Source organism: Perognathus longimembris, chromosome 2 (genome assembly GCF_023159225.1).
Source record: "Perognathus longimembris pacificus isolate PPM17 chromosome 2, ASM2315922v1, whole genome shotgun sequence".
NCBI classification, from domain to species: Eukaryota; Metazoa; Chordata; class Mammalia; order Rodentia; family Heteromyidae; genus Perognathus; species Perognathus longimembris.
Window position 1 is genome coordinate 112,404,000 of NC_063162.1, and position 14,899 is coordinate 112,418,898.

At 36.8% G+C, this 14,899-nt stretch overlaps 1 protein-coding gene across 1 annotated transcript in view; it reads left to right on the top strand.

Annotated features, from left to right (window-relative positions):
* The first annotated feature begins 2,791 nt into the window (after positions 1-2,791).
* Grm3 (glutamate metabotropic receptor 3) overlaps positions 2,792-14,899 on the top strand; it is an 83,143-nt gene continuing 71,035 nt past the window's right edge. The window contains exon 1 of the mRNA XM_048337880.1: positions 2,792-3,406. Within this exon, the coding sequence (XP_048193837.1) occupies positions 2,945-3,406 (462 nt within the window). The 5' untranslated portion in view covers positions 2,792-2,944. The remainder of the gene's footprint in view (positions 3,407-14,899) is intronic.

Here is a 14,899-nt window from a genome sequence, read left to right on the forward strand (position 1 = left end):
GCAAAAAGAAGCCAGGCCCTGAGTCCAAGCCCCAGGACTAGCAAAAAAAAAAAAAAAAAAAAAAAAAAAAAAGGAAAGAAAAAGAAAAAAAGATCTTGTCTGGAGCTTAAGGTATGACTACAGAGATGGTACAAAGCTGATGGAAAAGGTAAGCAGTGGGACTTGAGAGCTAGCTTCAGACAAGACAGTGAGCACAGAGAAATGCTCACAAGATTTTTAAACTTGTAGGCAAGGGAAGGTTTAGAGACTGACAGGCTACACTAAATAATGAAGTCTTTGAATTAGAGCACCTCTCCTAATGGGACCCCTTTCAGACTGTTAACATTTGCTAATTTATCTGAGAGTGAACAGGTGGCGTGGTGTTCATGCATGCTTATTGAGTCTGGAAGATCCTGGGAGAACTTCCTCTTTTATAAAACCCTTCCAACACACAATCACACTCAAAAGTAGGAAAACAGAGAGATAAACTTACACACACACACACACACACACACACACACAGAGTCAGAGAAAGGTTCCATGGTCCCATGCCTCCATGCTGTCACATCTCATGTGACTGAAAACAATAAGCTCCAGGTTACCAGAGGGGATGGAAGGAAGCAAGCAGAGTAATGTGCTGGTTAAGTGTTTGTTCTAGCACCAGGGGTCAGAGATACACCACGGGTCCATGGCCTACACTGTTCTCTACCGGGATATTGGAAAGATTCCTGATAACACCCACCCTTCTGTCAGAAACATGATCCCCACAGCAGAACTTTGCCTGATTCCCAGTAGAAGCATACACACTGGTTGGTGACAGCATATACAGAAAGAAGGTTGATTTATGGAACTATCTAAGCTATACTCTGCTGCAGATAGCCCAAACTAACACTCATTAAACACCTTACAATGTGAGGGAGACATCAGGCATTGCCTACCACTGGCTAAAAGAGGTAGCCATCAGCAATCAGCCCACATCATCTATCCTAACTATCTAACATAACTTGGACAACTGTCCAAGTTACACAGTAATAAAATTAAACTCTTGATACACAAAAGAGGGAAATCTTTCTTAATTCTCAGAAAGGTGTTTGGAGGGCCAGTAGCAAATGTATAGAACCTATTGTCATGGTTCAACAGCAGATCACAAGAGAAGGAAGGGGTCATGGCTTTCATACAGGTTGAGCAAGAGATTATAACACTCTAAAGTGCACATTTCTGGCTCTCAGGGAAGATCCACTTACAGTGATATGGGCGAGTATGTAATATACAGACTTTGAGGTGTTTAAGGGATGTGTGGGTGAAGCTGTTTAGTAGGCAGTTGAGTTAAAAGTTTGGAACCCATTTAAGTGGCAGTTGAAACTATGTATACAGAAGATTTACCCCAGGAATGGAGATTGCAAGCAGTTTAACCATGGAAATGTGAAGTATAGCCAGATATGAAGTTTAAGAATGGAAACCTAGGAAGCTGTTACAAGCAGATTACTGTGGAGGGTTCAATAAAGGCCAACTAAAAGTGGGGCTAGTGTGAGTTTGGTTTAGAAAGTAGATCAAGTGAAGTAAGTCAGGCCCAGAAAGATAAAGGATGCATACTTTTCCTTATATATGGAAGCTAGATTTAACTTATAAACTTATAAGCAAAAATATTGCATAGTACATTACTCTATATAAATATATTAAATGAAATCTGGTAGATTCAAGGGAGAACTCAAATAATGTAATTCCTTAGATAGGCCATGTCAAAATTCAACAAAATTAACACTAGTAAGATGGCACTCAAAGGGGTAGTATGTTGGGGCTGGGGATATAGCCTAGTGGCAAGAGTGCCTGCCTCGGATACACGAGGCCCTAGGTTCGATTCCCCAGCACCACATATACAGAAAACGGCCAGAAGCGGCGCTGTGGCTCAAGTGGCAGAGTGCTAGCCTTGAGCGGGAAGAAGCCAGGGACAGTGCTCAGGCCCTGAGTCCAAGGCCCAGGACTGGCAAAAAAAAAAGAAAGGGTAGTATGTGGCCAAAAGGGAAGGGGTAGATGAATGAACAAAAGAATAGGGGGAAAATCAGTCAATAATTCAATGTATATCCTACAAAAAGTGAGGGAAGGGATGAGTTGGGAGAAATAGGGGAGAATTAAGATGCATTGTAAACTGCTTTAATATATGGCAGCTCCTATGTACAACTACTTAAAGACAAGAAAAGTAAATTTAAAAGTATAAAAAATCAAAGTAGATTAGTATTAGCTATTTTGTTACAGCAGAGGAGGCAGAATTTCAATTACAGTGGGCTGAGAGTATCTATGATGAAAAGAAATGGGGCAAAGCCACAAAGATCTTTTTTTAAGAGCCAATATGTGAAGTGAAAGACTGGAAAGTTTGGGTAAACATGTTAAACTGGCAATAGAGTTAATTGTGGATTTCTTTTGTTCAGTTTTGTTGCCAAGCAGGAAGAGAATATTCCACTAAAAAAAAAAAAAAAAAAAGAGTAAGCTCATAAATGTAGCTGGATGTGAGAGTACACCCACACTTTTCTACAACTTGCTGGCAAAACAAAGTCAATATCTGAGCAGAGAGGACTGGAAATACAGTCTAACTGCTACTTCCATTCTAAGTACAATTAGCAATCATTCCTTGTTGTGCATTTCTGTTAAAGGGGATCATGAGTCTACATATGCCTGGTGTGATGGTGTTGGATGTATGTTTAGTAGTAAAGGCTGGTTTGCATCGGTTCCCTTTCAAAGTTCTGGTTGGGGGACATTAATGTATTCACTGATGATTTCTTTACTGCTTTTGTTAATATATATTTTTTATTTCTTTAGGAAGTTGGTGACAGGCTGTATTAGTCTGATCCTCCCTATTTGAAGGTCAGCCAAAGGGTTCACTTTGGAAATGAGAGAGGAAGACTAGCGGGCAACATTGGCTCGATCCTTGGATAACATCTCAGAAATAAAGAAACGGGATTCATTAAAGATGTTGACGAGACTCCAAGTTCTTACCTTAGCCTTGTTTTCAAAAGGATTTTTACTCTCATTAGGGGATCACAACTTTTTGAGGAAAGAGATTAAGATAGAAGGTGACCTTGTTTTAGGGGGCCTATTCCCTATTAATGAAAAAGGGACTGGAACTGAAGAATGTGGGCGAATCAATGAAGACCGAGGGATCCAACGCCTGGAAGCCATGTTGTTTGCTATTGATGAAATTAACAAAGACAATTACTTGCTACCAGGAGTGAAGTTGGGTGTTCATATTTTGGATACATGTTCCAGAGACACCTATGCACTGGAGCAATCCCTGGAATTTGTCAGAGCATCTTTGACTAAAGTGGATGAAGCTGAGTATATGTGTCCTGATGGATCATATGCCATTCAAGAAAATATGCCATTACTCATTGCAGGGGTCATTGGTGGCTCCTACAGCAGTGTTTCCATTCAGGTAAGATTGTTAAATGTTACTGTTAAAAGGCTATGTCTGTCTGATTTTATGACTCAGGGGAACAAAAGGAGATGATCCTAGTAATTGCATCAATGGATGATAATAATAATTAGATTCTTAGTTTTATGGTATTTCATGGTACAACTTTTAAGACAGTGCAGCCCTCAGCCAATGAAAATTGTATAGAAGTTTATCCAGTAGCTACTGCAGCACAAGAAACCAGACAAACATTCAGTGACATAACAAGATTATTTATTCGTATACAAGCTGAAGATCAGCTTGAGTGAGTGAAGAGAGGCAAGGCTTAAATGTGAGTGTTTCTTCTCAAGTTGTTCTTTTCTTCACTCCTAAAATCAGTAGGTTAAGCCCCCTCATGTTCTTCTCAGAGTGATGGTATGAAAAAATGCAAATTCTACTGCACAAGCCCCTTTCAGCTTGTTTCTCTTGTGTCATATCTGCTGACATTCTATTAACAGAGTCATGAGACTCAGGCCAGAGTCAAGAAGCAGAAAAGGATACCCTGCCTTAGCATAGATATTGCAAAGTTATATAACAAAGAGAATCATTAGAAACTGAAGTCATGATTTGAAATTATGAACACAATCACAAGAAGGTATATCCTTTAAACAGACCTTTACACTAACATGTCATTTTCTTTTGATAAAAATATAAGGCATTGTTCAGGCTACAAATCATCTAAAAGTATATGCAAATGACCAAGGTAATTCTGCCAAATAAAGAAATAAAACCAAAAAATTATTTTTGTGCAGATATTTTCATTATCTATAAGTACTTGTATAAAGCAGTTTCAATTCAATATGTAAATTTATGAATACAATTATCACCCTATTCAATATCACCCTATCCATCACAAAAACTGTTTAGCATAAAATGTATATTAAAAATTTGATGATCATTGTTGTTAATTTTGTTGAGGAAAAAGAAACATCTCATACAAACTCTTACAATGCACATACACACACACACACATATATATATGTATATGTATTCTCATTATCAACCAGCTAAATCTGCTCATTTTCTCCATTCCCAAAATGACTGGTTTCATCAAATCTCCCATAGACAAAATATGAACTAGAACTCTGATACAGTTTTGATAATTTTATATTCTTTCAACTACCTCTTACGATTTCTGTATGTTACTTGAAGTTCAATATTTTCTACTAAAAGCACTAATGTCACAGTCCTAAAAGTCAGCAATTCTAAGAGTCAAACACTTGCCTCCTACCAAATTACTATAATCAAAGTCCAGGCACCAAAAAAAGCCACATGATATTCATGTTGTTACAATCTCATTTAAATTAGCTCTATTTGCATTGGATAACTTTATTTCTACACCCAGATTTGTGCGACTTAGCATTCCATGTATAATTCTGTGCTGTTCTAAATGAGCTATTTCACATTACTTTCCCTCGTTAGAGCACATAGTCATATTATGAGTAATTAGGATAATTGGTTTTTCATAAACACTCTTTGACTTCATTAGCTAGATAGAAAATATTGCATATCTCAAAGCACATCATGTTAATCAGGAGAACTAGAATACTTAGATCAGGAGAACTAGAATATTCAATTAGAATATTAGAATATTAAGAATTAAAGATAAATATCTTCCTTCTACCAGCAGAGGGTCAATTATTTTGTAAGTATTTTGTAACTATTATACCCAGTGTTAGCCCCGGTAAGAGGTTGTGTATATCTTCTTTTTCTGACATTACTTTCTTTCAGGGCAGTAAATAGTGTGTGTTTGTGTGGGGGTGGGGTGTCGGTGAATGTGTGTGGGTATATGTGTCCATAATGATTTACCCTAAGTATTTAACAAATTATATCTTACAAATAGATTTTTAATCTAATTTGACTCTTCTGATACTATATACACATTTGATCTTTAGAAAATATTTGATTGGTTTAGGGGAGAAAAGGGCTTCTAAAAACCTTCAGTTTGTTCTCAAGAGAAAAAGCCACCTATAACCTCTCAGAACATCTGGCTTTCTATTTGATTTATCTGGTCAATACCAGTATAAAATCACAAATGTTCCTATGTCTAGGGTACACTTTTGCCTCCATAGAAAAAAAATCAAAATGCCAAAACTATTAAAAAATAGTAAAAAAAAAAAAAAGTTTGGCATCAGAACCACCTATGTGTGAATTCTAATTCTACCGTTTATTGTCTATGCTACAAAAATGAGGAAAATAGTATCTACCTCAAAAACTGATACAGATGAAAAACTGACAAACTTGATAAATTTCATGGGAAAAACACTGGCTCTAAGATTATATGAAAAGTTAGTGGAAGAGCTACATTTAAAATTATCCCAGTAGTCTTGTAGTGATCAAGCAACCTAATAAAGTCATCAGTAGTCCCACATATCACCACATCAATCTGCATAAATATCCTACTTTGTGTTCTACAATATGATGAGGGCTCAAAAGAATAAAGTCAGAGGGAAAAACATCATTTACTTCAAGGAACTTAAGGTTTAAGTGGGTACAGTAGTACTACTGTGAACTATGACTTTAATTCAGAATTTGTTCTTGTGGCAAATTTGGACACTTTTTGTTCCAGAAGTCATCTTTTAAAATGTTTGGAAGATGACTGAGAGGACAATCAATTCATGAAAAAAACTTATTGATCCACAGTGTGAATTTAATGCTAGATTGAAGGAAACTGATCAGAGAGTTGTACAGATGTTCACCTTAAGGGAAACAAAGACCTTGGCAAGAGTAAGTTTCCCTTAATCTTTACTAGGAAGGAAATGACAGAGGATTGGCCTCTGCATCCTCTTCCATGGCTCCCAGGGGTCCTAAGGAATCAAGCTATGGTTAGGCCACACATTTGGTGAGGCTGTGACCTCCAGGCACCTAGGTGCTCAGGGAACCTCTTCAAAAAGGTTCTTCCGTTCAACAAAGCAAAGCAGGCTCTTACGTCTCTATGAGACATACTTATCCTTCAATAAGAATTCTTAAAAATACAGAAAATGGTCATTCCAAAGCTGTACATTTCCCTCATTCTCACCAATTCAAGGCACACTTGAGTATGACAAGTGAGGGAAGCATATCAGGAATGAAGATTATTTTCTGGGTATTTTTTATGCTCACCTACTCTTGTTCTCAGGAGTGGTCATAGAGCATGGTGTTTGGTGACCACAGTGACAACACATAGCTGGTAATAACATCATCCACTTTTAACTACCTTTGACTTTCTGAATAAGCACTGGAAAGTAAATAAATATGGGGAAAGTAAAGATGTAAAAGTAAATAAGTACAAATCCACCACATAATTTTAAAACATCCAACTATCTAATTTTAACATAGAGCCACAAGCCAGAACACACAATTTTCAATAAAAAGATTACATATTCAGAGAACTTAAGATAATGATGATGAGATAGGTGTGTATCTTTTCTTCTATAGTTTTCTTGGTTCTTTGCTATGTATCATTTGCAAAAAAAATGGAAGGACCTAGAACAAATCATGTTAAGTAAAGTAATTCAGGCCCAGAGAGACAAAGGATGCATATTTTCTCTCATATGTGAAACCTAGAATCAATTTATAAACATATAAGTAAACACTTCATGGAGTATCCAATTGTATATAAGTGTATTAACTGAAATATGGTTGATTCAGGGGAAAACTCAAATACTGTAATTCCTTAGAAAGGCTGTCACAGTCCAACAAAATAAACACCAAGGAACAGGTACCAGAAAAAAGAAGGGAGGAAAAAAAGAGGGAGTATAGATTAATTAAGAGAGGAAGGAAGAAAGAATGCATTAATAAAATTCAATACATATCCTACAAAATTAAGGCTATTGAGGGATGGGGTGAGTTAGGAGGGATGGATGAGAATAATGAAAGGGTGACTTTGATTATGATAGATTGTACTCAAACTCACTCACAACTCTTTTGTAAAACTATTTAAGGATAATAAAATAGAATTCTAAAAAACATAAAAATAGTCATTTCAATTTCGTTTTTTAGATATTATGTCTCTATTTGGAGAGTGCTTTATTAGCCAAATTGTTTCAGGACATGCTTTCTCTCCAACTTCTTCTTCTTTCTACTAAAGGGGAGAAATTCTTCTGAAGGTAGTAGAAGAAACTATCATATGTTAATTCATATAACAGATAATGTTTGAGTAAAAACTACATGATCTGGAAAATTCTTAATCACTTTCTGGGTTAAGCTGTATTACCATTGATGAAGCCTTAGATAAATATTTTCCAAATGCTCTAATTAAGAATGACAAATTATACAGTGGTGGGCCCATTTCTAAGGCAATGATATTGATTCCTTAAAGCAGTTTCCAATGAAAGTCAACATCAAAATCCTTCTATATTAGTGAATATACATCAGGGATCTTTTCGCCATCTCTGATGTACACAAGTTTTGTTTTATAGAAGCACTTTGAAAACTATGTCCTGGTGTTCTTTATAAGTCTCAAAACCATCCTTCAGGGAAAATAATATCTCAAGAAGAGAATCTGGTCAATTGCCTTTGCTAGGCAACTGTCTTATGGTTCTTATTTAGAAGCAAGTTTTATGCCTGTGCTTTCAAATAGGCTGTAGTTAGCTCCTAAGTTATCCAGTTAAAATGTTCTTTGAAATGTTCCAAAAAGGTTCCTGGTTGTTTTTAAATAATGTGCCATTTTCTTAGTCTAGTTGGAACAGGGCAGGTGTAAGTTGACCCATGATTGCTTTGTCCCTGATTTATAGCATAACCTCAGCAACAGATGGGACTTGAGTTACATGACATCTAAAAGTTGAGCTCAGAAAAATAAAAAGGTAATAATCTACCTTGAAAGTTTTTCACTACCTCTTCCCTGTCCTTGGCATAATGAGAGCCTTGTTCAGAATTTCTAGCATTATCCACAGCCCAGAAACTCTCCAACTCTGAGAGATGATCATTAGGACATAGTTTATTGTGACACAGATTTGGGCATGCCATGTATTGCTCACATAAGCCTGAGAAGAATTGCTCCTTAAACTAAATCTTTTGCAGTGAATTCATAGATTTTTTTTTACCTCTACTGGAAAATGTAGAGAGTACATGAAAACACTTCTTTATTATATCTCATACATGTAAGGTCCACTCCCAGGAGGGCTTTATGCAGATACGCCCCACTTGCTTAAGTCTGGGCCCAGTCCTGTGTTACCTAGGTAACTGGCACACCTGGAGGCAGTTACCTCGTCCTTTTCTGAGGTTACATCCAATCCACTTGGCCATATCTCCCGCCCCTGCCTCAGATAAGGCATGGTCCTTCAGTGGTTCAGCCTTTCTCTCCTGCCATGCATCATCTTGGCCACAAGCCAGCAGTGTGGGAATACTTTTCTCTCCTGCCTTAATATTGCATGATGTTCTCCTTTATTGGCTACCTACTTTAATAAACCTTACAATACCTTATTGGTGCTCCATAGTCTTAAAGTAGACCTGACTGTTTAATCTGTCCTAAGCGTTACCTTCCTTCAATGATTTTTTCCTCACTTAAATTAAAATGTTTTTTGAAAGAAGTTACACATGAATTGCTAGTCTTACAGGAGCATTAGAAAGAAAAAAAAAAGAGCTAAATGACCTGAGGGTACAAAGCCTGTTCACAGTTAACTACTTCTAAGTGTCTGATTGACATCTAATAGGAATAGAGCATTTCTCTCTGGATAAACAAGTTAAATCCCAGGCAGATAACCTTGACATAATAGGAATTCAGGGCTAGAAAGCTCTATATTACATGGAGCCTGCTCACTCTAGTCCTTTATGTGGTAGCATATTTAATAGAGTTCTTTGCCTCTATCTCTAGCATGCCAGTTGTCTGAGTTTTAACATCCAAAATGTTCCCATATATTGCTAAGTTTAGAGACTCACAGAAATGAGGAGACAAATGACAAAGGGCAACCCAAAACCCTATGTTGGAAATGAACAATACAATTTGAGGTGGGGGGAACAGGGAGAAAAGGGGGAAGGGGTAACATTGTTCTGAAATGTACTCATTACTTACTTATGTAACTCTTCTGTACATCACTTTTATAATAAAACTAAAAAAAATCCCTAATTTTTCTGGAGAGTTACTAAGTTAGGACAAACTATTTAAAGTCAACATATGAAAGAGCTTTGAAAAATGAAATTGCCTGCCAGACATTAGTTCCTATAATCCTGACTACTCAGGAGAGTGAGATTTGAGAATCACATTTCAAAACCAGCCCAAGCAGAGAAATCCTTGTGACTCTTTATCTCCAAATAACTAGCAAAAAGCCAGAATGGAGGTGTGGTTCAAATAATAGAACATCAGTCATGAAAATAGCGATTAAGAGTGTGAGGCCCTCAGAAATCTTCAAGCCTTGGTACTGCCACGCAATAACAAAGTAAAAAAGAAGAGAAAAAAATTACTAGAAAGTGAGAGAATAGAAAGAAATGAATTTTTTTTTTTTTTGGCCTCCTGGGGCTTGGACTCAGGGCCTGAGCACTGTCCCTGGCTTCCTTTTGCTCAAGGCTAGCACTCTGCCACTTGAGCCACAGCGCCACTTCTGACCATTTTCTGTATATGTGGTGCTGGGGAATTGAACCCAGGGCCTCATGTATAAGAGGCAAGCACTCTTGCCACTAGGCCATATCCCCAGCCCCAGAAATGAATTTTTTGTTACTGAAGTTATTCAAACAAAAACTTGCCTTTTATTAAGACTATTAAAACAACATATTGTTATTTTAATCATAAGGCATTTATTAAGGACATTGCCTTATTTTATAATTACATATTGCTCATTTATTCTATTAGGGCTGAAGTGATTGCAAAGGGCATACCTAAAACTTTACCCGAATAGAGTTGTATGTACTATTCTGACAAAATAATTTTGAAACAGAAGTCCAGCCACTTGTGGTTTTGTTAAAACATGGTAGTAATTTGTGAGTTGTATGAATTAAGCTTCACAATTGCCTATATATTGCACACATATATAAATCATTTCATTAGAAAATATGCTTTTGGGACTTGAGGTATGGCTCAGTAGTGCAGTACCTGCCTAACAAATGCTAAACTGAGTTCGAATCCTATACCACCAAAAACAAATGTCCTTCTTATTAAGCATATTAGGAAGTTTAACCCATGCCAAGGAGTATTAATGTTTCCTCTGTCCCTTCTATGAATAACATCTATGAGGTAAACTTTACAAACCTGAAAAATGGAAACAAAGCAGACTTAAGGAACTGGAAAAACCTCCCAAGCTCCTGGATTGGAAGGATTAATATCATGAAAATGCAGTCCTGCCCAAAACTATCTACAAATTAAATTCTGTACCCATAAAAATCCCAACAAAATTCTTCAATGATATAAAAGAAGCAATCCAAAAATTCATATGGAATAATAGAAGACCCTAGATAGTAAAAACAATCATTAGGAGGAAAAACAATGATGGAGGAATATTAATACCAAGCTTCAATCTCTATTATAAGGCCATAGTAATAAAAACAGCGTGGTTCTGGCACAAGAATAGGCCTGAGGACCAATGGAATAGAAGAGTCACAAATTAACCCACAGATATATAGCCAATTAATATTTGATAAGAGAGCCAAAAACACCGGATGGAAAAGAGGCTCCCTCTTCAACAAATGATGCTGGCACAATTGGCACATTCAGAAAACTAAAGTTAGATCCTTATATACCACCCTGCACCAGAATCAATTCCAAGCGGATCAAAGACCGCCGTTTAAGACCAGTGGAGGGGCTGGGAATATGGCCTAGTGGCAAGAGTGCTTGTCTCGTATACATGAAGCCCTGGGTTCAATTCCCCAGCACCACATATATAGAAAATGGCCAGAAGTGGCTCTATGGCTCAAGTGGCAGAGTTCTAACCTTAAGCAAAAAGAAGCCAAGGGCAGTGCTCAGGCCCTGAGTCCAAGGCCCAGGACTGGCAAAAAAAAAAAAAAAAAAAAAAAGGACCAGTGGAACAAAGAGAATATAAAAGAAAACTTTAAAATAGACATCATGAAAGCTGCTGAAGCATGTCTAAACAAATTAGAAAATATCTGTAGCATAGGTATATGTAGGACGGTCTGAATACTGGAAAAACAGAACGGAATAGGATTCAATAAGAGGCTTTTAGTTCTGCATACAGAGAAAAGTGGTCTTCCAAGTAAGTCACTTTCTCATAGGCTATGGAATGGTATCTGCACAGAAGTCATAAAGTAAAGAAACTGTGTTTTCATACCTAGACCAGCATTTCCTGTAGCTGTAAATATCCCTCACAAAATTCTTCAGTGCTCAACTCAGAACAGACTCTATTTATATTGAGATGTTTTTCCCAAGGTCCAACTACAGAAAAATCTCTCCTCCATTACTAACTTATTAAATATATTTGCTCAATTATTATCTATTTCTCCACCAAACTATGAGACTCTTGAGTTCAGAAAATTTGTTTTTTGTGTTGCTAGCACTTAGAATAATGTCACTACTAGATAGGGAATGAATCTTTTCTTCAATGAGTAGAAAGAATTGGAACAGGGCAACCGGCTTCATTCTCTAAAGGCTGAAAACTCCCTAAATGCATTTTGGATTGGGTCACCACCATGACCTACCTAATCTAGATCTACAGATTTCTTCCTCATGTCTAAGACAGAGATATTAATAGTACTTCACTCTCTGGGTTATTGTGGGAATTAAGTTGATTAAATGAAAAGCTATACAATATAGTCCCTCACATATTCAGCATTCAATATTTTTAGTAGGTTTTATTTTCTACTGGGATTTTGCTTCGTTTCTTTCAACATCTCCCGTCTAAGAGGAACCGTTTCAAGAGGAATTAAGACTCTAAAGGTCAAGGACCAAGCTCAAGTTGCAGTTTACAAATCATAAAATCAGTATTATAATCCCAGTAGCTTGCCTCCCACACTGCTGTCCACTCTCCCTCATGGTATAAGCATCAGGGGAATAAAAAAAAAAAAACTTACTCAAAAGTTATCTCAGGTAGAATCTTTTATTTCTTTCTTTCTCAGACTTCTCATTCCAAAGCAATCTCACAAAGCTGATTGTTTTGAGACCTCCTTCTATTGCTCGAGCTTTGCTTCTCCAAAGAAAGGGCTATGCTGCTCAAGGACTTAACCAAAGAGGAGGCTAGAAATGGGAAGGGTGGCCAGCAACAGCAATCAGAATGCTTTTCTCACATTGCTTTATTATCGAAGTTTCTCACCAGAGGCAATTATCTAAGATACACTGGGTTGTTTTTTTTCCCCCTTCTGCTAGGGGTTAATTTGTTTTTAATTAATTCCCCTTCTGTAATGTATTTATTTGGAAATTACTCTACTGAGAGACAAGAGTTAACAATCTAGACCTGTTCATAGGGTACCAATGACCCATAGCTGTGCTGAGCACACATCCAAAATGAAGAGCATAAAATACAAACAGTGCTGAGAGATACTAGCAAGTGGCTTATGATTATAGAATAATAGGTAAACTAATTGAAAAAGACTCCTGATGCTTTGAAACTTCAGACATGATTTTGTTTTAATGGAACAAAATTCTCATTCCAAATTTCCATTAACTATGTGTCTTTTAAAATGGATCAATAACTACAAGGTTCTGTTTCACAATATATAAAAGAGGCAAGGTGTGGTGGTTTATAATAATGAAAGTCTATTGATTCAATGTAGAAATATGACATGAGAAAACACAGCTTGAAAACTCCAGAAGGTTTTTTGTGTTTTTTTTTTCTCAATTAGTGAGTTTGGGAACTTAAACACAGTATTTCAAAAACACCTGTAGTCAAACTCAAAGCAAACATTGATACCCAGGATGTTTATCAGTAGGACTGCACACATGAAAATTGTGGGGTCACTTTTTTTATATCACCCCCTGGAATATTATGGAAATTTCTGTTACTAGTGATAAAGCTTTAATTCTTGCCAACTCCTTGACTTTACCTCATTCCAACAGAAGGAACCACAACAGAGGGAAAAACACAATAAAACCAATTCTCAAAGATTCAATTCCAAAAATAAACTAGTTTTCCTTGCCAAGTGATCACAATGCCAAAGCATCTTTGGGAGATGTCATTACTTAATAGGTTGAATTTGCAAAGTGTACATCCAGGAATGAGCTTGTTCCTTCCAGGCACAGCACTTCCAATTTGGGTAGAAGCCATCAGGTTTATAATGTGGGTTAATAGAATACAAGCCATGCCACTGTGTTCTCCCAATTGTAGGAAACATAGTTACATGATTTGTAATTTGCTATGAATTTTCTGTAAAAATACACAGAGGCATTAAATTTGTGTTGCCTGTGTTTACAAAGTAGTTTTGTTTGTTTGTTTGCTTTGCCAGCCCTACTCAATGTCTGCATGCTGTCCCTAAGCTTCTTTGTGCTCAGGCTAGCACTCTACCACTTGAGCCACAGTGCCACTTCTGGCTTTTTCTCAGTAGTTTATTGGTAATAAAAGTCACAAGGACTTTCTTGCCTGGGCTATCTTCGAATTGCATTTCTCAGATCTCAGCCTCCTGAGTAGCTAGGATTATAGGCTTGAGCTACCAGCACTTGTCTTACAACGTAGTTTTAAGAGAGGTTACTATTACAAGTCTTAAAGTAAGGTAACAACCAAAATTTGTTGAATGAATAACTGCTGATTCCGACATTGTCATCTTTATGACTTTTTAACTATTTACTATGTGCCACCCAATGAGTTAAGTGCTTCACAATGTTATCATTTAAATCTTATATAATTTTATAATCCAAGGGGTTACTGCTATTTCATTTTTACAAATGAGTACCATGAAGCTGAAGGAATTAAAATAAGTGTTCTAAGGCCACAGAGCTAGTGAGAGAAGGATCTGAGATTCCAATGCTGGCTGATAGGATTCCAGTTCTGTACGTTACACCAAAACATTATTGGTTTCTTTTATGCCTGCAGCTCTGTTGAAATAATGAACAATTAACAAAGAAATCATGAATAGCACCGTTCTGTTTGCTACAAATAATGTGTTGTGTATTCCTAAATTATCATTTAAGGAAACACTGGGCTGCAACAGTCCTCAGCACTTCCTACCTTAAGCTTTATCCTGGGGTTAACAATCAGCAGGAATAGAATGCTGTTTTTTAACTTTTGCCAGAGTATCATCATACAAGCAACATAAGAGCTAAGCTACTGAAAAATATGGATTGGTTCAACTGGTTATTTTGTTTTTCTTTAAGAAAAATCAATCTCGAAGGCACTAAAGGATGTGCTCTGACAAGTCTTTTCCATAGCAAGTCACTCCGAGAATGATGTTTGTACAAGTATTGCTAGCTGACCTAACTAATGGACAAGATATGACAGAGACCTTTTGATCCCATTGCTAGTGTCTGGAACCCAGTCCAATTTAATTCCATGTTTTTTCTTGAAAATTAATTAATGAGTAAAAGAGGATCAAAGAATGAAGAGCCTAATTTGACTGGGTATAATACATTCCTTTTCTTTGAAAGTACATAAGTCCTAGAAGGAAAAATGTTATTCCTGAGAT